General features: G+C 37.1%; 1 protein-coding gene across 13 annotated transcripts in view; it reads right to left on the bottom strand.

The window, feature by feature from the left end:
* The window catches only part of LOC148651461 (uncharacterized), a 33,564-nt gene extending 23,871 nt beyond the window's left edge, over positions 1-9,693 (bottom strand). For 10 of the 13 annotated variants that reach the window (XM_088601752.1, XM_088601753.1, XM_088601761.1 and 7 more), the window contains exons 1-11: positions 9,621-9,693; positions 7,777-7,841; positions 7,078-7,146; positions 6,551-6,586; positions 4,901-4,942; positions 3,452-3,493; positions 3,216-3,260; positions 3,036-3,071; positions 2,052-2,102; positions 1,902-1,946; positions 545-583 (exon numbers count right to left, since the gene is read on the bottom strand). In XM_088601752.1, the coding sequence (XP_088457878.1) occupies positions 545-583; positions 1,902-1,946; positions 2,052-2,102; positions 3,036-3,071; positions 3,216-3,260; positions 3,452-3,493; positions 4,901-4,942; positions 6,551-6,586; positions 7,078-7,146; positions 7,777-7,841; positions 9,621-9,631 (481 nt within the window). In that variant the 5' untranslated portion in view covers positions 9,632-9,693. The remainder of the gene's footprint in view (positions 1-544; positions 584-1,901; positions 1,947-2,051; positions 2,103-3,035; positions 3,072-3,215; positions 3,261-3,451; positions 3,494-4,900; positions 4,943-6,550; positions 6,587-7,077; positions 7,147-7,776; positions 7,842-9,620) is intronic. The other 3 variants (XM_088601759.1, XM_088601762.1, XM_088601754.1) reach the window with 3 other exon arrangements.
* Positions 9,694-25,626: the final 15,933 nt, after the last annotated feature.

The following is a 25,626-nucleotide window of genomic DNA, read 5'->3' as shown; positions in this document are numbered from 1 at the left end:
TGGGAAATGTAAAAAACAATTTTCATATTTCGCACCCATATTTTCACACGTTCTCTTAGGTAATAGGTAGAAACCCAAGGAGATATCAACATTCTTCTCAGAATAGGTTCCAGAAGGCTACACTGTGAAGTACCTGCTCTTTTTCTAAAACCAAATGAAAATACACGAAAAAATACATCTTTTTCATAATCAACCAATTCCCCAGATTTCAAAATATTCAATTATTTTAGTTTATTATATTACCACCCATAACATCAATCTCACTCATTTGGAGATCATTATAAAGATGTATATGAAGATGGGGATGTTCAGCTTGATTTTGCGAGCATGTTAGCATGTTAAATATGTCTATAAAACTAAATGTTTGTTGAAAAAGTGCATTTTGGGGTAAGAGCCATACAGCACCTTTTGCAAGCAGCAGTGAATTCTGCTGCACCAAAAATGTGGCCGTTGACCATGGGAGAACAGAAGCTGACTTTATGGGACGTATCTAATGGGTTCAAGGACTGAACAAACCCTGTTTCACACGGAAGAGTTGCTTTACCTGTGGAGTGTGCTTGTGAGCTTGAGCTTCCTTGTTCACCTGTAAAATGTATAAAACACTTGGATTCAGCATACATGTTTTTTAAGCAAACTACAGCCCTCCAGACAATTCAGTCCTGAATGCCACAGACATTCAAAATCTTTTTCTCTCGAATCAGTGTTACCTGTTTTCTCTTTTGTCCAGTAAGGTGCTTTGTATAATAATGTGACCAAGCTGGTCTTTCTGTTTATCCTACTAAGCCTTCTAAGCCTAAGCAATGTTGAAGATCTATAGAACAGTTTCTCCTTCCTGACTTCCTCCCTAGTGTAATGAATACGCCCCTGCATATAACAGGGATCTCAGCCGCCCGGGCTGCGGGAGTTCTCCTTTAGCTCAGCTGGCTAGTTCCCTCTTGCGTGACGCCGGAGACCTGGGTTCGTGCCCAGGCAGTGAGGGACGAGCTGCCAGGGCTGGAGGGGCAAGGGCGGAAACCCCAAGAACCGTTACACTAGCAATGTGTTAGAGCCATCGATCCTCCACTTCTTCCAACTCAGTGTCGGGGTGGAGCTGGAGCCTGTCCCAGCAAGCAAGGGGCCCAAGGCAGGGTACACCCTGGACAGGATGCCAGTCCATTGCAGGGTAGACAGATGAAAACTCAGGACCGCACACAGTCACACCAGGGGCAATTTTCGCAGAAGCCAATTAACCTACCAGTATGCTTTTGAATTGGGGGAGGAAACCGGGGCACCAGGTGAAAATCCACATGAACGCAATGAGAACATACAAACTCCTCACAGATAGCACCCCAGGAATTGAATCCAGGGTCCCAGTGCTGCAAAGCAGCAATGCTAACCACTGCACTTTGTCAGCTGATATGTTAGAACCATGCACATATTATGAACTTTCCAATCATTTACTTGCATTGTTAGATCCATTGAAATGCCTGCATGTTGTGTTTGCTAAATGTCTTGAAGACAGGGATCTGTCAAGTACAACCTTTAAAATGTACCTCTTGTACACATTTTCTTATCTCTTTCAGTCTCAGACGTAATTAGTTTGAACTGCATTGCTTTGAAGGGGCTTTTGATTTACCTAATATTATTATTTTGAAAGAAATTAGATAAGTTCAATATGAACATTCAATCCAAAAATAGATAAGTCACTTTTCAGATAATGGGAACAAAATTCCTAATCAATTCTGATAGAGAAATAAAATGCACAAATAACTTATTATTTCAAGTTTGGCTGAAATCCATGATGAATCCAGAATTTATTGCCATTTTTAGTTTTAAATCTATAGGAACGTCAAGCCGAATTTTTAAAATGTTGCATCCTCGCCAATTTTATTTTCAGTTTAAAATGAACAGCGAGTAAACACCTGTTGCGGCTGTTTCAGTGCTCGAACCTGTCTGGATGCCAATATCTAAAATAAAAATAAGACAAATATCACTGATTGTACAAAATAGTGGAAAAGGGGCAATTCAGAATCAAGCCAACACAAATCACACAATGAAAAGAAGCCTCTCACCGTGAGAACTGAGGTCATAGGGCCTGTCAGTCTGGACTCCAACGCTGCTACCTGTATTGCAAACATGTCTCTGTCATGCTTTTTACAAGACGAAAAAAGAATGATTTGGGCTCCAACTGAGAGAATAAATAGTGGTGTTCCACACTTACAAGAAATGGTGTTTAGTTTAGCCAACAGTTATATCACCCTGCAACTCACAACTAGCAACCCTGAAGCTAAGCAGGTGTGAGCCTGGTCACACCCTGGCTGGAGAGACCTGCTAGGAAAGGTAAGGTTGCTACTGGAAGAAGTGTTAGTGGGGCCAGTAGAAGGCACTCTCCCTGTGGCCTGTGTGGGTCCTAAAGCCCCAGTACAGTGACGGAGACACTATACTGTAAAACTATAATGTAAAACTAAAGTCTTGACTCTCTGTGGTTATTAAAATACCCAGGGTGTTTCTCTGGGTATTACCCTGGCATCCTGGCCAAATTTCTCCCTGGCCCTTACCAACTGTGACCTCCATAATAATCCCCATCTATGAACTGGCTTCATTACTCTGTTCTCCTCCTCACTAATAGTAGCGAGTGCACTAGCACACTTTGTCTGGTATCACTTCATCCAGCTGGGGCTGCACATTGGTGGCAGTGGAGGGGAGTCCCCATTACCTGTAAAGCGCTTTGATCCGAGTGTCCAGAAAAAGTGCTATGTAAGTGTAAGGAATTACTAATTATTATTAGTTAACTAAAAGTTCGGAAAGAGGTCAGATTCTAACCTTGAACTTTCGCTTCCTTACTCATAAAAGCTCGCTTCATTAGAAGTTGACCAAACTATTGAAAGAATTTACTAGAAAGAATTTGACAACATAAAGAATGAGTTTACTGCTATTTTGGTATTCACGTGTGTAGAAAGAATAAATACTACATAAAATACTCTGTGAGAGACATTGTGACGAATGCCAGACCAATGCTTCAGTATTAGTGATGGAAAAAGTCAACTTTCACTCACCCTTAGTTCCTGCCTCTCCAGAGGTACTGCTTGATGCTACGTAAAAGTGAAGATTTAATTAATGTCTACATAAAATGAAATAATCGTACGACAATAATGATTATCGTGTTTTGAGTTAATTACAGTGTTTACTTGAAATAAGATTAGTAGTTTGGCTAAAATGATTAGAATTACACTTACTGTTGGGATCAGTCTGTGTGGCGCTGCCACTGCTCTGCTTCTTTCCTGTGGCGATGGCAAAACAACAATGCAATGCGGTGAAAAAGTAAAAACTAATTTTGCAGAATGGATTATACAGTTTTTAATTCAATTAAAATGTATTCATGTTGACAAGGCAGCGCAGATGGACTGCACATACAGTACTATAAAATTGCTCAATTGGAAATCTGGAGGCAAATGAGAATTGTATAACTTACCATTAGGATCTGTTTCAGAACTGTCCTGTTGACTTCCTGTACCTTGAACAAGACCAATGTTTCATTCAGAGGCCATTAATTGACAATTCACTTGCACACAGCTTTAATATGAAATGGCTATGAAGGGTTCTCAAGTTTCATCGTCTAGTAGATATGTACTTCAAGTGTACAGAGTTTGCCTATCCATTAGGTTTCAAGAAAAATGCTGCAAAACTGTCAATGCTCTTAATTAAAACATTGAACAGTTTGCTCCCTCAGTGCAACCCACAGCCTGTGTTAGAGCTAAGGAGTGTGTTGTTTCTCATTTATGGAATTCTCAATGTTTTATTTAAATTTCTATGTTCTATGTACAGAAAAAAGTCTTTCGTTAGTGGTTAATAAAGAAATCTAACCAGAGTACACCAAACGCTAAACATGTTGTTCAAAACGTCCTGGGCATGACACTGAGATAATACCAGAACAGAATATCCCCAATACCTGAGAAGGATAGATACTATATTATCCACTACTGTGAAAATGTATCTTTGGCGTCTCCCATAAAAGTACAAAACACACAAGCAAAAGATAAAAGTCACATAAAATCACATGAAGTACATGAAATCACAACAGTATGTGATACATATAGTGAGGAGAGTACATTTACATACATTCATCGAGCAGGTTTACTGTAGAGGGGACAAATGATTTCTTATAAATCTTTTTATTTGAATTTGGTACCCCAAACCAAGGGATGAAGAAGAGAAATGTGAAATTACTTGAACAATAGAATTCTATTCCTCCATTTTCAAACCACTTTATTTGGGTGCAGCACAGGATACACTCGGTACAGGACTCTAGTCCATCACAGGGCAGAGACAGACAGAAACACACCCACTCACACCGGGGCTAATTTTCCCAGAAACCAATTAACCTACCATAAGTCTTTGCATACCTGGAGGAAACCTATGCAAACGCAAAGAGAACATACAAACTCTGTGCACAAAGCACTCCAGGAATTGAACCCAGGGCCCCAGCAATAGTGGCATTAAGTGGGAAATTTCAGTTGATCAGATTGAGCAAAACCTAAATTCTGGACACATGTACTCTGTGCAGCACTGAGCAAGCTATGAACTCAGGAGCAGTGGCACTGTGGTTAAGGATCTATGCCTGTGGATGGAAGGTTGCCAGTTCAAATCCCACAGCCAGCAGAGGAAACCTACTCTATTGGGCACCTGAGCAAGGCTTAACCCCAGCTGCTCCAGAGGTTCTGTATAAATGGTTGACCCTGTGCTCTGACCACAAGCTTCCCTCTCCCCACCTGTGTGTCTCATAGAGAGCAAGTGAAAAGACAAATTCCTAATGCAAAAAATTATATATGACTAATAAAGTGATCTTAGTTAAACACCTGTTCAGAAGAATACATAGCAGTACTTCATTTCATAGGAGTGAGCAGGAATAGCTTTCTCTTACCTTTATCTTTCGATGCAGGGGTAGTCTTCTGAGTTCCAGTTCCTTAAAAAACAAAACCACAACAACTAGGTTCACATACAACCAACTAACTAATAATGGCAAAGCATTTGGGTAAAAAAGAAGTAGGTACCAAAGTTCACAAGAAAAGCACTAACTAATGTAGGCTTTGTCTCACCTGTTTCTAAACACTGCAGATTTGTTCACTGTATTAATAGATAGAAACTATAGAAATCAAAACTGAAGACTGCTAATAAGACAGCTATTGTTATGGAGAGGATGTAAAATATACTGGATATGTTCTTCATTAAGGTTGTTCTCATGTGAGTACCTGGCACTACTGAAACACCCATTTCTTCAGTACAGTACATTTCTGTTTGGAACCAATGCATGAATATTGTGCCTTGAAAATTGATTTTATGCACAACGCATGAAATGCAACAACAGAGATGTTCCTTTGCTTTTCGTATATGAGATAACATGAGTATTGAATTTAACTAACACTATAATGCTAATGATGTCAATCTCTTTGCACTAGCGATTCCAAAACAGACTTCACTGATTTCACAGTTAGCAGAAAAATGTTCTCATTTAATGAAGTTCTAGACTGAATTGAATTAAATCTAAGTCAGCATGATGTGAGAGGTGGTTAGTGTGGCTTCTGGGTTGTGAATTCAATACCACACTGGACTGGAGCACCGTCTGTGTGGAACTCTCATGTTCTCCTGTGTGCATTTGGGTTTTCTCCTGGTACACCTGTTCTCACCCAAAGACGTGGTTGTTAGGATCTTGTGTCTCTATTTGAATATGTGGCCTGCAATATTCTGTATTGTGCCTTATGTTCCTGGGATATTTTCTGAATTGTTGCAACCTTTATCAGGAACAAGCAGCTTTCTGATAACAGATGGATGATTCCCAATGTATAATATCCTAAAACCCTCACAATGCCACCTACACCAAGGAGATAACCTGTCTCTTCTTCCAGTACACTGTTTCGATTGACCTTTAGAGATACGACCGTATTATTTTGCACAATACTGTAACCTACAGTATATGTCCTTATAAACCCCCGTTCGATGTCTGCAAACAGTACATATATTCTGCAGTTACAAACCTTCCAATCAAAAATATGTCTGGTATGACTAAATCAAAAATGATGAAAGTAGATGCCATCAAATTATAAAAAAAGACAAACTTTCTAGAAACTTGTTCAGTATTTGGCAGCAACAAACCAGCATTTATGAGTTAAGCTCTTTTGTGTTTTCTTTGCATTTTACGTGTTCAGCTGATGGGTTAAGCACTTGGCCATGGAAGGGGGTATCTTGACAGCTCATTGACCTAAAGAGGAGGCCATGCCAAGGGAGGTTGAAGATGCAAAGATGAATCAGCAAATTGGGAGACAATTGTTGTTTAGAAAGTGATTGCGTAGTAATCATGAAGTGTTCAGGACTTAAATTATTTGTTATTCCTCTTTCTGTACTTCAGCTATGATTTTTTTTTTAAATGGACTTCAAACATTTTGTTTCTGTAAATGAACATTTTTTTAGTTGGCGGTGTCAATTTGAAAAGGATTCTGTTCAACTAGTTCGAACGTTCACATAACAAAACGCTCTCCGCCTAACTCATTGTGGTGGTAAGTTATTAACTTCTCACCCATATTCATATCCTGACTTTTGGTGTCATCATCATCTGAAAAGAAAAGGAAAATGATACAGTTGATAAAAACTGTTCACATTTTTCCTTCTTTCTGAAAAATGACTATTACAGGTGTTGGGAGGCCTGCTTTATCAGTCTGTTCAACTGGAGGGCTGAGAATATAATATTAAATTGATCAAATTTAAGTACAATTTCAAACATCCTTATTTTATATTTCAGTTTAGTCATTTGCTTTCATTTCCCATTTTTAAGGTCAATTGGGAAGCCATTTGGATATGTACTGTAGATGTGTTAGTTTATAGCCTGTTTATAGTTAGATTTTCCCTGTTGATTTCTGGTTTTGATATCAGAAGAGCTGATTGAAAGACTGGACAGCCCTGATTGAAAATATGCCAGACATTTGTTAACGTGTGTATAACACTACCACTCAGAGGCCTTGCAAAAGTGTGCTTGAAATCGATCCCTTTGGGAAATGCACAGTTTGTTTACAGGATGATGCTTTGTTTTTCTTCAGAATATCATACCTTCCTCTTCCTCTGAAAGTGCCTCAGTTTCTTCTACCTCTTCGATTTCAACTTCTTCGGTCTCTTTTTCTATAAACAAGGCATCGGTGCCAAAAAGATGAGCAATTATTCCTTAGCATTATTTTTAAGAATACAGGGCATTTATATTAATTTTAGCACCAGTGTCTGATTTGGATTTGTCATGTGCTTAATATCTGTTCTTCAGAAAAGATTCGACACAAGGCAGCAACACATGATTTCTATGCAGTTAATCCTCTGAACCTCTGATCTCTATTGACTGATTCATTTTAATTGTGTTGCTGCTCTTTAGGCACAAAGAAAAGCATTCAGTGACTAACGTTAAATTTTACTTACATTTTGCTTTATACCACAGATCGATTTGGGAGATTAACAGTTGTTCAGTAAAAGGTAAGAGTGCATACTAGAGCCACAGTGTTTCATGAGGTCAGAGCTCAGAGTATCAGTATCCAGAGCACAAGACATCCCCCCCAGAAGGACACTGGCCCATCGCAGGTATAACCCACCAGCAATGGTCACTGCTCACTCCTATACAGCTTTGTGGACTGACATAACTATGGTACCTCACTCAAGATATAACAGCAGGTTTAACAGCAGGTATAACGGCAGGGTCTGCAGAGAGGACATTGACTGGTATTTTATGATAAATAAATGGTTTGGAACATTGGAACAATGGCTTACCTTCTACAGGAGCAGTTGCAACCACAGCCGCAAGTATTAGCAGAGAAGAACATATTAAAAGATTTCTACAAAGAACAGTGCAGAAATAAAAAAAGATAATGAAACATCCATTTTGCAAGGGAAAAATATAAGTGACATCTCCAAAGTCCTTCTGTTTGCGAATTGTGAAGTGTTACACATGTCTCTAATATTTAACTGGATGAAATTTTGCCTTACCCAGAAGTAGGAAATATAATTTAAATTATAAACAAAAACATAGTATAAATTTACTAGTAGTAGCATTAGGTAGAGCAAAAGGAGTATGTATGCCACTATAACCAATATTCTCCTATCACTTTTACTCATTTAAAAGCCATTATTGTGTCCTAGTATCTATTTTGTAGTGATCTGAATTAAAGATCACCACAAAATAGAATTAAAATTCAACCAGTAGGACAGTAGCACAGTAGGACATTCGGTCATTACTAACAAGGTAATATCTTAAATACGTAGTTATTTAGATCAATACAATTATTTATGTTATTATTAAAATAACAAACTAAATTATCATTAAAATAATAAGTCTAGTTTGATGGTTTTTGAAAGTACTTTTGCATACATAGATATCCCTTCTATGAGAAAAAGTTTATTCTTATATTTCACTGATGCTTTTTTGATGATCAAATGGAACTAGTGCTCAAATAAGTCAATTATATAACATATATTATATAACTATATAACACTGCAAAAATATGTAATGCAGAGTGGAATAAAGAACAGAAGTTAACACAATAATTTAGTTAATAATTTAGAATAACCATAGAAAAATAAATTTAAGAAATTATAATTCTAGGAAACATCCTTGGTTCACAGAAACTAAAAAAGCAGTAAAAGTCTGTTAAAGCAATCTAATTATATTCCAACTCAATTTATGAATGGAAGGTGTTTTGGACATGTGACAATCGTTTCAAAATCAGAATAAGAACTATTCAAATCTAAGTAAGAATCAATATATAATTTTGGGACATTTGAAAATCTTCTATTGATGACATCCATGCTATACAACCACACTACAAAGGTGTGTGTTCTGATGTGTGTTTTACATTAACATGAAATTGTGAGACGTAGTTCTAATTCTGCTTCTCTTCTTAATTACTGCAGTTAATTGTGGATTTAAATGTCTCTTGGCACAATGGATACACTGTTTACAAAAAGTTATTTATTTTAAAGAATGCTTTATTCATTTATTCATACAAAAATAGACATCAATGTGGAAAGATGCAGCATATGCATAATTCGTGCAATTTAGAAACGAATTTAAATTAAAAATTGGTTAAATTATTCAAACTATTTACTGTGTCCAACTGCATGAAAACATAAAAAGAAATTTCTTGTCACATTTCTTGGAAACTAGCATAAAACAACTAAAATTGTTTTTTTGTGATATATTGATATAAGATAGATAAGAATTTATTAATCCCGTAGGGAAATAAACACATGTAGTGAAAAGTGAAAATGCAGATTTAAACAACAACAATCTGCCCTCATATGAAAAATCTAAACTTTGTACTGAACATAAGAGCAATGTCCCACATAAAGACCTCTGATTTGAAGTGTTGGATCACAAATTTTGAAATACATGATCTTAAGATGCCCAAAGCATTTGAAAAACACATACAGGCAACCCCCCCTAAAAAATCCCTAAAAAAGTCTCACCTATACCAACATGTGACTGAATAAAACAGAAATATAATCCCTTTTCTCCACTTAAATTTACTGTGTGTGCTTGGAAAGCCAAAGGGCATATACATTTTCATCTGGTAACAGATAACACACTATTTAGAGATTCTGCTTTGTTCACTTACCGGCACAACATCTTTTCAGTGAAGACAGATATCACAGGAACAAAGAAAGGGCAGGTAACACACAAGCTTTTGACTTGACTTCCCTGTGCCTGACTGGGTATCTCCAAATGTTTTATACCCTTTCAGCTCCCTTTCTCCAGAAGGGGCAGGGCTTGAGTGATAACCCCAGCCCCTAGGACCAAAGTGGCTCCCCCAGCTTACTTTAATTAAAATACAATAAAACAAAAAGGCTGTTCTGGGGGAACTTATAAGGAAGGGTGTTTTATATTGAGCTAGAATAACTGACTACATACTGTATTTACTTCTAAGAAAATTTTAAGAAAGAAAATGTATTTTAAGTTGCTCCATCAGCTCTCATTTTTATAAGCTTTTGTGTCTTTGACTCCAAATCACATTTCATGTCTTTTCTTGTCCGAGTTTATGACACACTCCAGACAACTGTGATGCAGACGTATTATTAATTGCAAGTCAGGACCAGGGTTTGAGTTAAACATTTTAGCTGAGCGGCCAGCTGAGGGCACAGCCATCCTTCTTGTGAAATGAGAAGACCATGTTTTAGCAATAGAGGGAAAAAGCATCTTAGAAACACGCCCCACTGAGGCTCTCTCATGTCTTACACAATGGAGGCTAAGACTCCCAGAATCAAGTCTGATTTTGAGTTTCATCCAGCTTCCCCTAAAGATGTTGACTAAAGGTGAAATAGCACCAAGTGAAATGAATCCAAACAGCAAGTGGATTTGTGCATTAAAGCCATTTGCTATTTTCTGAAACATCCAGTTCTTTAAGTGTGATTCTGAATACTGCTTTTGTTTTCTTCAGTCATTTCTATATTTTTTGCAGAAAGCACATTTAATGTTTTCTTAGTGTCTGTTATGCAGCTTCTTCAGTTGCATTTCAAATTGCTCGACTTAAACTTTGGTAAAATGGACCTACAATAACTCGGAGAAACCATTATGCACATTAATGCTGTATTTTAAATGTTATGCTTGTGTGTATGTATGTCCAAAAGTTGAGCTTTACAGTTTTAAATACATTATTGACAATATTCATACAATCCATTTGATTGTACAATTGTGTTTCTATTCAAACATAAGAACTTCTTTAGAAAGAGCCATGATTATGAAAGTATTAATCAAACCCAATATTCTATGGCATTTAGAACAGCACACAATACAGTCTAAGGTGTATTCTGTAAAATAAGTTTTAAGTTTGACAGTACAAAACCGCATCAAATCCATTCACTTGAGCAAATAAAGCTCTGGCATTCCTACTGTATTTAGATCAGGTTAATGAGTATCTGTTGATGACATGCTCGTTTTATGCAGACATTAATATAGTCATGTACGGAGACTGTTCATTGTTTAATGAATAGTCACTAATGAGTTTGGATAAACGTCTCACATAACATAAGCAATTGCTTCTAAAGGAGACAGGCCCTGATTGTTGCCCTGTGAAATGTAAGACTATCATTTCTGGGTTAATTATATATTACCCAGTGTCTCTGCTAAATCTGCAATCCACTGTGATATTGACGTATTTTATGTCAAAGGTTAAGATGCCACTTTATTTGCCTCTTTTAATTCAACCCTCCATGACATCTCTCCATCGGCAGTCTTTTCACGTTCCATTATTTTTAAGGAATGGTGGATGTGGATAGACATGAAGGCCTATCAAAACATTTTTAACTTTTAAAATGAGGACACTGTTCGATAGCACCTGTTCATCTACCGTTTTTAATTCAAAGGCAGGATGTTTAAGAACTGAACACTGAAAAGTCTACAGGCAGTATCTTAAACACATACCTGTATGCTCATTTGGTTTTCTTAAAGCAATGTCTGGGACACCTCAACTGTGACCAAAACACTGGATAATACAAAAGATTAGTTTAGGGTTAAGAAGTTTTAAGAGAAACAAAGGACTTATTCAATCTAAGACTGAATTACCATCTAACACTTTAATTTTAAATATAACTGGTCACCTTGTCATTTTTACTGTACATTACCACAATAAAGGATTGGAGTTAATGGAATTCTGTAGTGTGTTATAATCTGCACGAAAAAGTGGAGGTTCTGGGCTCCACTGCAAAATAATATTTGTATATTTTACAATATTAAAATTTGAGGTCGTAATTTTTAAGGGGGAAGACAATCAATTTCATGAAGAACAAATTAATTCAATACAAACCAGAGTGAAAATGTCAAGCTTGTTGTATTTTTTTTGTGAATTGCTGGAAATTAAAGTGTATATTGATCATGTACTGTATGTGTGAGGGAGACAAGTTACTGATTTAGACCTTACTACTAAAGCTTGCAAAAAATTACTAGACTAGGTTTTCATTGGCTTTTTATCTGTTGCTTTGTATGTTAATATAGTAGAATGAAAAATACTTTGTGCACAATCCAAGAAACTGCTGGAATACACATTAAACCTGAATTGACTGGTACTAAAACGGGCGCAATCTCTTGGCAGCTTAAAGCCAAGTAGGGGTCTGATTATCTACAATAAATATAATCAGAAGGGGATAGCCATAAACAGAAATTACAATACCTTTTGCAACAGTTCTAATATATAGGCTAAAACTTTAAAAAATTAAGAATAAGTAATAGAATAAACTGTCAATAACAGAACAAATAGTACACATATTAACTCATGAATATTGAGACAAGACAGTATAACTGCCCACTTCTATCTTTAGTTTAGTACCAGTTTAGTTTAGTCATCTGCACCAAATCCATTATTGGTCATGTCACGTCATGTCATTTGCCAAACCCCTTTATACCATACGGTGTCGCGGGAAGCTGGAGCCTACCCAGCAAGCAACGAGTGCAAGGCAGGGTACACCCTGGAGGGGACGCCAGTCCATCGCAGGGCAAGTGCAAGCCCATCATACATGGGGACAATCTGGAGGCCACGGTAAAGGCGGAAGAGGGAAATTTGGCCCGGACACCGGGATAACTCCCCACTCTTATCGAGAAATGCCTGGGGATCTTTAATGACCACTGAGAGTCAGGGCCTCAGTTTAACGTCTTATCCAAAAGATGGATCCATTATTGGTGACAAATTTAAATTTCAGCAATAGTTCTGTTAAACCGGCAATACACACAACCCCCCCTCTTCAGAACTAAATAAAACATTTCAAAACAAGGGCATTGCTGCCGGTACTTATCTGTAGATACCACTACTTCTACAATCACAGCTACAACAAGTAATACAAAGTTTGACATTTTTAGAATTGATATTAAAAATAGCTTGATACAAAGATGATGAAGCAAATGTTTTGGAACCCAATATGAGGCATCCTGCAGTGTATTTTTTCCCAAATTAAAATAGTTTGCAAGACAACTTACAGTAGCAATTTTCTCTCATTTTAAATAGATAAGAGATTACTGTACATTGACATGACTGAACTACAAAGGGTCACATCTAACCAATGTTGTCATTTCAGGTATTCTTTAATCCTTTATTATCCTTTATTATGCTGTGAATGTTGTTCTAATATGACTGTTTCCCTTGTTGTCTAAATGAAAAGCACTAATATTTTAATTGTAGTTGTGAATTAACAACTATGACTTCCAAGGCTGTACATTTAAGAAATAGGGATGGCGCATAGGAAAAGGAGCATTTGTTGATGGTCACCTTTGAGATGTTACTTTGACAAAAATGTTTGACAGAGTAGGCTATTTGGGGCTTATAGTAGAAAATCTTAACTCTCCCACTTTAGAGGTTAAAGAACAATGAATGTCTTCAAATTGATCATCTCCACAGACGTTTAAATTGCAGATAAAACCTCCAGTCGTCTCTAGTAGGCCACCAAAGCTAAAGTTAACATGCAGTATCAGTTTTTTTCTTTTTTTTTTTTACTTTTAATTAGAGAGTCAGATCATTTTGGATAACCAGGAAATGGAAAACATTTCCACAACATCCACAGCATGTATCGCAACCTTGACCCTTTCGTGGAATGAAAGGGGTATAAAAGGGTATATATTTTCTGAAGATCGCCTATAGCAACACAGATATCTGTTTCACAAATACTCATGTGCAACGGCCCTATCCAGCCTCTAAATCCTGTAGAGGAAATGGCCTTTAGGATTCCAGAGAAGTAGGCATTTAACGCGACCTGTACAATGCAGTGTCCATATCGAAACTACTGTGTTAATGGAAAATACATATAGAAAGGGTGCATTCTTACTTCTGGGTTCTTGGACCTCTCTGCCAAGTTTCCTCTTAGCTAGCTCCATGTTACATATCCTGCTGGCTCAGGTGCATCAGCTCATCTGAAGGCCAGACAATGAGTACTTGTTATCAAGCGAAACCATAGCAGCATAATCAGCCTTGGGTGACGAGTTTAGAAGATCAATCAAATTGATCCCCTATCACTGCAGGATATACAGACCCAATCTTACTAAATTCCTAAGGCTGCTGCCCCACTATCATGTTGTCAGATTACGTCTTATGAAAAGGCTTCTCTTTGAGCTCTTATGTACTTTACTTACGGATAAGCAAAGCTCAGTCCTCAATTGAAATCAAGTTTGGATTTAAGGGCATAAAATGCACAACACACTTCCATTTTAATTGATGTCATGGCACCTCTGTTGTCTAACAAACAGAATAAATTAGCTATTTCAATCCAAAGAATTCAACAGCCCACTGCAAAATAATGATCATTGCTTAACAACCTTAGTATTTATGCAGTATATTAAAGACATTGTGTCAAAAGCAAACAAGACATCTATTTCTGTGAGGCAAATCTTGTAACACCAGCTTCTATGCATTTATTATCCAGTTTCTGAAAGGAAAAATAGAACATCTGGATTCCTTAGGCTGTCGTCTCAATTGTACATTATTATTTTAGATGACAGCAAAAAGTCTAACAGACTGAACCAGACTGATTAAATTTTACAAAGTCATTTTTTAACTATCCTGTTAATCTAGTCAGCAGATCCCCAGTAGAAACCAGAGCAGCTCGAGAAAACCTGTATGTGGAACCAATTCTAGCTTTCAAGCCACTAAGTTACCAATTAGCAGCATTATTATTTCTAATTACAATATTTCAGCCGGATTTTATGTTTAACATGAAGTCTCTTAATACTGTAAATGGGACTTCAATCCAAAAATGTTGGAGTCCCTTCTACTATATATAATTAAGACATCCATCTAGCAACAAGTGTAACTTCTCATGGTTGAAAATGTGACCAAATTAAAGCAATCATGTTAAAAATGTTATTTTTTATTTAAAATGAGCTAAATCCTTTCATCTTATTCTTACTGTATGTACAGTATGAAAAAAAAGTTTGTTCACCAAATATGGGTGTCTATGGATCATACAGAGACCTATATTCCAAACCATACCTTCACAACGCATCTTTTTGGATCAGTCACTGAATATCTAGACAACTGTATATTCAACTGACTGAGAGTAACAACATATGTGTTCAAATATTTCTCTGTTGCATTTTAATGCCTCTTACGTATGATTACTGTTCATGATACAGCATACAGTATTACTTTACAGCCTATACATGCTGATAATAACATAACATCACTTTATTAACCCTATGCAATTTCTTGCATTAGGAATTTGTCTTTTCACATAACCCAGCTTGCTCTCCATGAGACACACAGACAGAGAGAAAGTTTGGGGTCAGAGCACAGGGTCAGCCATTGTACAGCGCCCCTGGAGCAGTGTGGGTTAAGGGTCTTGCTCAGGAGCCCAACAGAGTAGGATTCCTCTGCCAGCTGTGGGATTTGAACCAGCAACTTTCCAGCAACAGGTGCAGATCCTTAGCCACAGAGCCACCGCTCCGCCTTGCAGCTATCTGCTTGAACTACTGTACATAATGCAGACAATCTTCAACTAAAATTTCATTTCAGCAAACCTCAGCATTTACCTCAAACAAAACCACTATAAAACATCAGGATAGGCAAATAATTCCAGTAATATTATTTAAAATATTTACACAAGTCCAATTAAATTGTGCTGTAAGGAACAAAAAGATTAAGTTGGTGGACGGCGAATGACTTAATTGACACGGACACTGATTTCATTGTACACATTCCAGATCTTTTCTCATGTTACAGCGAATTGAACCCGAGCTTGAAACTTGTTAAGGCTTTTGATTTATGGTCACAAACAGGCAATGATTCTAAATTACTCATTTTGTTTAGAAACATGATCTGTTTAGAATTACAGGTCTAGGATTCTTTCCAGCATTAGATCCAATTACACCTTGACTTTGAAAACTTTGAAATATTTAACTACAGGGGGAAAGGGAGATTATCTGTGGAATGAACAGACTTCAGTTTGATACTGAATTAATAAAAGGTCTATTATATTTTCTAATTGCACACATATCGACTAAAAATCCAGTTTCAAAATATTGTTACAACTTACGTATAAAAGAAGAGTTGATGTTCTGGATTCAACCTCATGCAGAACAAATATGGAGATTTAAATCAACGCAAAGGCAAAAAAGTATGTGTCATTAAACTCACTACTTTCGTTTCCATCCTTCTTGATATCATGCTAAAAATAATGAGTGTCAAATATCGATGAGGGCAGAGTATTGCAGGCAAGTGGCAAAAATATAATGATAAATACAAAACACTGAGCTCGATGAATGAGTATGAAAAAGACAATTGTTCGTGTTGATACCGTAACCCTTTCTTCTAGACAATGTGGAGAATCATTAAAAAAGGTTAATAGAATGTAAGGATATATTGCTAAAAGCATAGAACAGAAATCAAGGATGGTTGACATAAAATAACAATAACTCACAGTAACAACTTACAATTCATACTTTATTTTGAATAAATAAAAATCTTGTGTTTAGTTTTGGTCCCCATTTTGCAAAAAAAAACAATATTACTTATTGTAATATTAATATTGGAATATTGGAATCTGTCGTTGAAAAAGCAAATATATTCCTTACAGGAATGAAAAGCTAAGCTTTTGGTCTTCAATAGAGAAATCTACAAGGAAAGGTGATAAAAGGATTCAACATCCTCAAAGGCATTGACAAAGTCAATGCAATGGACTTCAAAAACAACAGAGAAACATGAACCAGGAGCCACAAGAAGAAACTATATTTAAAATAAAGAACGGGGCATCTTTTTACAAAAAGGGTTGTAGTAACTGAAAACAACCTACCTAGCTGTTTTGCTAATAGTATGGCTTCTTTTAAGAAACCTTTAAGCTGGATGTGACCGTTAGTTTAGTTTGCCACTAAAACCCAGGGGCTAAATATCCTCCTTTCATTTATAACCTTTCTTATGTTCTTACAAGTCAGAAAGTTGACCTGCCAACCAATCCAATTCAGTGGTTGATAGTGAGTTTCTGGGAGCAAAAAGCTTGCAAATAATAAGCCACCATCAAGTAATTAGTTCTCAGCTGTGATTGGTGGAACAGCTTTATAAGCTGTGAATTAATTAGGGCATTGAATATTTAGTAGCTCTGTAAATTAACATTTGATTGGTAAAATTCACATTTACAATTCTTAATTGGTAATTCAGCATCATAAAATGGCTATTTCAAATGAGCCGGTTTTCATCACAAAGAAATATGGTCTGTTTCTTAATGTATTCGCCATTGTTAATGAAAGCATGTTGGTACAGTACAATAACAATTGAGTTATCCCACATAAGCATTCTAATAGGTTAACAACATTGTACAGCAATTTTAAGTAATCAGAAATGGTAATTATATGAGTTATGTAAGTACTATACAAGCACCTCACAAATTTATAGGAACATAAGAAAATGTTACAAATTATAGATGGGCTGTTTCTTAGGATCTTATGATTTCTTTCAGTAATTCCTTCAATGAGACCAGAACATTGGCTTCAATAAATAATATATTAGGGTTACTTATTCCAGAATTCTACACTTTATTGTTAAACTGCTTGTCCTGATCCTGGTGTTAAATGAGATTTCCCTAGGTTATATACTGTACATGAGTACATTACCGAGAAATTTATAAAAGCATATTGTGAATAGTAAATTCTTAATACCATTTCACTTTTTAAAGACCCAACAAGATAAAGAACATTGCATTATTTACACATCAATTTTCACTATATCATATTTCATCCATGATTTCATTCAAATGCTTCCTTTATTGCCCCTTAATACTTACAGTATACTTGTTTAGCTGTTATTTCCTAAGACTCTCTTATGGAGTATAAACTTGTTTTTGTTTTTTTTCATTATTACATTATTAGATCACAAACAAGATTACTTATTTACTGGTCTTCTTTTATCACAAGATACTATGAGTCTGTCTGATCCTTTTCTTAGCCCTGGCATATCCTGGGGACTGTTATTGAAGACTGTGATAAAGGGAAAACTATCACTGGGAAATTTGGGATTGAGAAAATTGCACCCTGACAGAAATTCCAAACATCCACAAGAATGTGAATGTGTAAATGGTACTGACAAAGAGTGGTGATCATGGAAACCTGTCTTTTTTTACTTTATTCTGTTTACATCTGTGTAACTATACTACTTGCAGAGCCCCTGAGTTATGGAGCAAAAAAAAAGACTTCTGTCCAGTGAGGACTGATACCTGTTTACCACGTCTTTCATTATTTTTTCAGCTGTTCTTTTGTACTATATGTACTTTTCCATTTTATGATTCACAAAAGAAAAATGAACCAGAATATGAGTGTGTTTTCAAGCTGAAATTCCCATCTTGCTTTGAGCATCATGGAAACATGTTAAACCCTAATGGTCACTTCAGAATTTGTAAAAGGTAGCCTTTTTTCTCACAGATATCATGGTGTGTGAATGGAACCTCCCAGGCGGACCAAACATAACCCACTTCAAGTTAAGCTGAAGTCTAATATTCCAGTTTTTCTGCACATACTTACATGAATGAATGAGTCTGCAAGGGTTTTTTTTCATCTTGGAGAAAATGGAATGTGGGGGCTAATGCAAACGTCAAGCATCAATGAACATAGTTCTGGAAGCAAACCACACTGCTCCATCACTATGCCTTCATTCTTGTCAAAAGTAACCAATCATTTACACTCTGGAGCAAATGAGATCTTTATATTGGCAAGGGTCTGGTCATTGTTGAGAAATGTTTGGAGTGTTTGTTCAGTGCACCTCTCCTCTGTCCAGGACCACCAAGCTCAGTTGATTTGTAACTTGAGTAAAACCTGAACTTTGGTCCTCAAAGGTGAACACTGAAACTAGATCTCTGAACCACCACTGAGGGTCAAGCAGTCACATATAGGGGAATGCTTCAAATAAGAAGAAGCAGGAACGTTATATTTAAAAGCATTCGGTTTGGTTGCCTTTGGAATGTTTTGCAGAAGATAACATTTGTGAAAACCGAATACTACAAAAAAAATGAATGGAATTGCTGTTATGCCTTTCTTGAATGTTATTCATAAGGCAAAATCCATGAAGTACAGGAAGTCCAGCAAAATCATGAATTCTTGTAGGGAACTCACTTTAGACCTATCACACACAACAGAATGTGCAAACTTGCTGTATTCATGAAGCAGTCACCTTCCACCTGTTTTACTACCACAAGATAAGCAATAGGAAACACTTTCAATTATTGGTAAAGAACAAAATTCAATGAATAGCAAGGTTTTTTTTTTTTATTCACCCAGTTGTTCCCACACTTTAATTCATTTCTTCCTCTGCAGCCTTCAGTGATTTCTTTTGGCAACATCTGATTGGGGTCATGACTAATACAACTCACCCTCTCAACCCAGGCCAGTAGGGTAATGTGCCAATTAAATAGCAGTAATTAATTGCATGAGATTGCTACATAAATGCTTGACTATTGTCTTTGTCCCTAGGTTTGAAATAATATTAAAAATATCCATTATTTTGATATGCAGGTGTATTAGAGGACAGAATATGTTTTCTGAGAACAGAGCTATTAAAACTGTTTGGACTGTGCAGCTGCCTATTGTGTTACAGTTTATGTAGTTTTATTGATCAAAAGCAACAAAACTAATCTGATTTTATATCTTTATGAAGTCTAAATTTAAAAGAAAATGCATCTGGGAGTACCAGGTGAATATAGAAACATTTGATGACCAAGTTTGGCATTTGGCATTTTTCTTTTGTCTGTTTCCATCTTTGGTAGTTTTCCCATTTGATAACACTGGTGCCTTAAAAACAGATACGTAAAAACACATTCCATTTCTATTGTGATTAAGGAAAGAACAATGGCACAAGTTTAACACCTGAGAGTAGAAAAAGAAACCTAACAGCAGAATAAGGGTAAAATCTGAATGGTGCAGAGGTGAATGAAAAAAAGCCCATTCTTATCCTTCTTGAACATACCTTTCCTAAGCATTAGCTAATAATTATAACCATGATGCATCAAACTCTTTTCAATTAGATTAAACACCAAGTATCTTTGAACAATTTTAAAGGTTCATCTGTTGAAAATGCTTATGATAAACAAATATTGGAATGGTTGCCCATTGACTACTGTATATGCAATATTTAATTCAGTACACCTTCACTTCCTTAGTTCAGAACACGAACACACACACACACTGTACTTAACTTGAATCTAGTGCAGGCCAAGGTTTACATTTATCAATGTACTAAATTCCTTTACATATGTAAATTTAGAAGCTTCCTTTCATCACCATAATGTAGTACTTTCCTGGACACCCCACTCAAAACCATTTTGTAGGCAATGGGGACTCCCCTCCACCACCAGCGTGTAGCACCCACCTATACCAAAGTGCACCAGTACACTCACCACTCATCAGCTATCAGTGGAGAAGACAACAGAGTGATGAAGCCAATTCATAGATAGGGAGGCAAGACATAGAAGAAGACATAGAAGAAGACAAAGCCAGGGCTCAGAGCCAAAACAAAAAAACCTAGAAATCTTGCAAAACAGGGAACAATGCAACTCTAGCTGGGTAAAAACCCAATACTGAGCAAGGAGAGGTGTGTCAGGTTGGTTTAAGTAGGCAGGTGGAAGAAGGTGTGTCTGATTAGTTAATTGGAAACTGCACTAGAATGTGAAGGAGTTGATTAAGGGCGGTGAGTTCTCTGGAGGCGTGATGTAACATATAGTACCTTTACTGGCCAATTCATACCTGCTTAGCTTCAGTGGGTTGCAGGTGTGAGTTGCAGAGTGTTATAGCTGCTGACAATATGGCTGACAACATAATATGACATATTATTATGGTGCGGGAGAGGTTCTGTTTATGGAATTCTGTCTCTTTCTTTTCACTTGAGCCTGCCTTTGTATCCTTTTTAACATAAAAAAATGAAAATAAATTTAAAAAAATCAGTAACAGAGCCACACCAGTATTATATGTGTATAGAACTGTTTGGTTCACAAAAATAGAGAAAAGTGTCATGTTGGGGAAGTGTGTGTGTTTTCTTTTATGTGCGATTGGTTAAAGAAAAGAACATTTTGGTTTGCTAGTAATGTGGTTACTATTTACAATGTGTCTATGTCATAAAATGCTATTTTGGCATTGCTGGCCCTGGTCCAAATTCGGAAGGGGAATCATATAGTCGGATTTTAGTTAGTAACAGCATAATGTTGCTTGAGTAATATTTCTAATTTAATTAGTCCCGAGTCTTGGGTTGGAAGAGGAAAACCACCCTATGGCCTTGAGGGTAAAAGAGTCTATAGGGTGTGACAAATTAAAAAAAAAAAATTAACATGCTTTCGTGAAGCAAAATGCTGGCAATGCTGTATATAATAGTTACTTTTTTCCAAAATTAAATGACAAATGTTTGCTCAAAATAAGGATTTTAAACCAAAGATAAGGAGTATAGATAAAACTCTTTTCTGTTAAATTTTCAGAATGTGTGTAATATGTGTGTCTCAGACTATATAGTTAAATGGGGAGCTATAGAAGTCCTTCAATATTAAAACAATTAGTGAGAGCTCTTATGGCAGGTCAGAACCCGACAATGGGCTTTGTCTCATACAGTAGGTGCATTATTCAATTTTAGCAGCATCATCCTTGAGTGTGGTTGAGCTCCGTCTGATACAACCATGCGTATGTAATTCAATACCTCCCAATCATCTGCTCAGAGGCATCAAACTACGATTTTATTGGACTTTGCAATACTAACTAAAAAACAATTAACCATTTCTTATCATGTTTGCATTAGCAGATGCATCAGCCGAAACGTTGTGTTTCTTTTCTTCTCTTTTCAGCGTGGAATAAACCTTTACTTGTTCCTTTGCAGACTATGCATGCTGATGCAGCTACCTACGTAAGCTTCTTCGGTTATTTTATTGCTGGATTTTTTCAAAATATTAACAAACATGTTATAGTACACTTATTGAATATTTTTCCTAAACCTCTGATTCATTGTTTTCCAACTTAATAAATTCAATTTCATGCCAGTTTTTTTCAGTCCCATGTCTGCTTCTGCACATGTGAGACCATTCTTATTAAGCATTCAAAGGAGATCCAGTTATTGCCACTTAAACTTCTCATATTTAGTTTTGCACTTCCCAATTTGGAGAGCTTTCAGAATGAGATGGGAGAGAGATAGAGCCACAGGTAGAGAGAAAGGGAGATGAGGAGAGTATCAGAATGCAAGGAGAACTAATATACTACATCCTGCAGGCTGTTTAGGATATGAAGTGAATCTTCTTCAGGATTTATGACATGGTACTGCATATGGCAACATAGACACCTAGCAGAGTACACCAGCCCAAGATCTGGGGTTACTAAACAATTCCAAGAATCTCCAAAATATCAATTAGCACTGTATTGACTTTGCCTACAGGGCTCTTAAATGGAGGAATGATCTCCAAAACATGTAAGAGTTACCCCAATGGTCTTAGCTTTGAAATCAAGGAAAACATCAAGACCTATATCTTTACTCTCTGCTTTCTGAGCCTGTAGTCTATTAGGGCTGCCAATGTTCTGCGTGTGTTACATAATTTTGGGACAGTACTTCAAACTGCGGTCTTCTGTCAAAAAAACCTTACTACCTTTACCATCGTTTTGTGTTCCCATTGCCTGGATCATGGTACTGGGTTCTGATGCTAAACAGGCATCTTCTGATGATCTGTGACATCATGACCTGGAGTGTCAAACCCAAGATGGCAGACCCAGGGAACCTCAGTTACTTTAATCAGATACCCAGGACAGCAGGATCTCAACCCTTGATGTTGCAGTAATTGTAATCATTTCACCACAAACACATTTGTCACGATCGTAAGCCCCTCCTCTTAAGGACGCTCCAGCCCTTTCTTGTTTATTTTGGATTTTCTGCACCGGCCTCTGGTTCCAGCCCCCCTTCCTACAAAAGCCTGACGATCCTACCAATCTGGGCTCATCTTCAGAAGATGGACGTCCGGAAGCCCACCTCCCAGCCAGTCCACGAGTGGCTCGACAGCATAGGCTTCGCAACGGTTTCCTGACCATCTGGGTCCGGGACTGGGACTGCCTGGCCCCGTTACCCCTTTTTATTACCCAGACTCCAGCTTTTAATTTCTGTCGAGTCTGTCAAGGATGGATTACCCGGCTCTGGACTTTTGATCAACCATGGATTTTCTTACGGATTCCCTTCGGACTTGTTTGCCTTGGCCGACCCCCCCCCCCGAGCACCAGCGCACTGTTGACGCGCCCCCCATGTTCTTCTTCCAGCCCTGATCCTAGTCTGCTTTCCCGGTGTTTGTCTCACTCCCCTCCGGAATCTGCCGTCTGCATAGGGTCCTGAAAAACGCTTCGTGACACATTGCATGGAGTGGGTGGAAACCATTGTAACTGGATCCCCAGAGGTATATTTTCTGCCACTGGGGGGTTTATTTGCCTCTTTTCAGTGCCCACATGGTCAGCTGTTGCTGTACAATATGCAACTGTTAAACAATTCCGGAAAGGGCTCTGCGCCAAACTGTTTTGAAGGGCACTTGTTTGATACGGATGGGAATTGTTTTGAATGAAGCTTCAAAACAAAAACTGTCATAACTCCTAAGCGCTAGACAGTGTAATGAAACAACATACAAAAACATGTTAGCTAAATAAAAGTTCTCATAAATGCAGTAGTAACACTGTTACAGAGTTGCTTCTGTAGAAAGTCCTTAATGTTTCTTACCAAAATTTTAATCTGACTTCTCTCTACTTACTGTAGCTCTTAGCTTTTGGTTGAAATCATGCATTATAAACCATGTCAAATAATTGCATGTAATGTCATTTGACTAGATTATTGTAGAGGATTATGCAAGTTATAATATCATGTTCTGTAATGTTAATGAAGAATATATGATGCTGATTGTTAGCTTCATTCAAGTAAAGCTTTACCAAAATACCGCCTGGCTCTCTGTGCCTGGCTTCAAATCAGAATTTTACCTTGAGATCTTTATGGATGACCTCAACAGAAGAAATTGTTTGTCAGCTCCTGCTTATTCCATCTTGACTTTTGGCCTTTGCTCTGTTTCCTCACTAAACGGTAGTGACCCCCAATATTTGCTCCTTTCTGTAGATAGCTGACGTACAACTGAGTCACCCATCTCAGATGCTGAATTTCAAACAGAGCACCCTGAACAGCTCATTATACTCTTACAGTCTCTGCAGCAGCTAGGGAATTTCTGATGGATTACACAATGTGCACTAGATGTCTATTACATTATATTGTCTATTAAATAAGACATTATCTAATACCCCATACTGTACCCAATATGTTTATATATCTCTATCATAGACAGTTATATAAAGTTGAAGTGAGTATATTCCCTGTGTGTTCCTGTCATAGCAGACCACCTCCTGGCGGTGACCTGCAGGATGTCACCATGGTGAGGAAGCTTAAGGACTTGTGACATGATGCTGTCAAAAAGTTGCCCAGAGGGTTCATGGGAGTTGTAGTTCCTTTAAGTAATGCAGCAGACTGGTGCTCTCCTCCTCAATCATGGTTGCAGCCAGTTTCTGAAACCACGATTGATGTTAAGCCATACTCCCAGTACTAGTACTGTAGACACTGCCTATTATGGGGCAGCATTAAGACAGGGTTACAGGCTCATACATTTGAAAACCAATTTCAATAGTATTTCATGGTAAGATGTCTGGATGTTTATACAAACCACCTAATTTTAAATTTTAAAATTTGATGGTGACTTATGAAAATATGCTGATGATGTGGCCTTGCTTGACCTTCTGCAGGAAACAGAAAGGCTAGACCAAGCACTTTACTTTGACAAACAATTAGCTCTTATTAATTGGTACCACTTGGAAATAAATGCACTTTGGAAATAGATGTCAAGAAAATGGTATATTGCAAATAGTGCTACACTCAGGCAGGTCTAAACCAGTCAAACTCCAATTTATAAATATAAAAGGTTTTGTGGAGCTTGTGGAGACTGTCCCCTGAGTTAAGTATTAGGGTATATACTTTGATAGCATTTCTTAGACAACACAGAGTCTTAAAAAAGCCATGCAGAGATTAATTCTCTTGAAGGTTGAGGAGCTTTGATGGAAGCAAACACATCCTAGAACTGGCCTACACAAGTCTGGTAGACAGTGGGCTTTATTTTTACACTTCCACTTGGTATGGGAGTCTTGGTGTCAGAGGTAGAGCTAAGATCTCAAGGATTAAAAACATTGGGAGCAAAACACACCCACTACACTTTCTGTTTGGAAAATTACCATTAAATTGTTATGTTTACTGTACTGTATGTGTTGCATTGATTATATATGGAAAGCCGATTGGATTTCAGTGGATTTTTTTTGTATTCTTCATTTTGTTGTCTCAGTGAGGCCAAAGTAAAATTACCACTGTAAGCGGACAATAAAGTCAATTCTGAAAGTACAATTCTTTAGAAGAAATTAACACATCCATTTAACAAATATAATCGATGCATTCTGTATAAGTATATACTGTACATACATTTATAATCAATTACAGTATAAACCCAAAGCTAAAATGTGGCCCCAAGCCAGCATAAGACTGATGTAAGAAACCATTTGGCTATGTGTTTGAATGTTTTTTTATTTAGACTTACAAACGCAAATGTAATCTGTATTCATAAAACAAATTGCAAGTCCTTGGCCAG

The sequence above is a fragment of the Lepisosteus platostomus genome, chromosome 12 (assembly GCF_059453375.1).
Source record: "Lepisosteus platostomus isolate fLepPlt1 chromosome 12, fLepPlt1.hap1, whole genome shotgun sequence".
NCBI classification, from domain to species: domain Eukaryota; kingdom Metazoa; phylum Chordata; class Actinopteri; order Semionotiformes; family Lepisosteidae; genus Lepisosteus; species Lepisosteus platostomus.
This window is presented reverse-complemented; position numbering and strand designations above follow the sequence as displayed.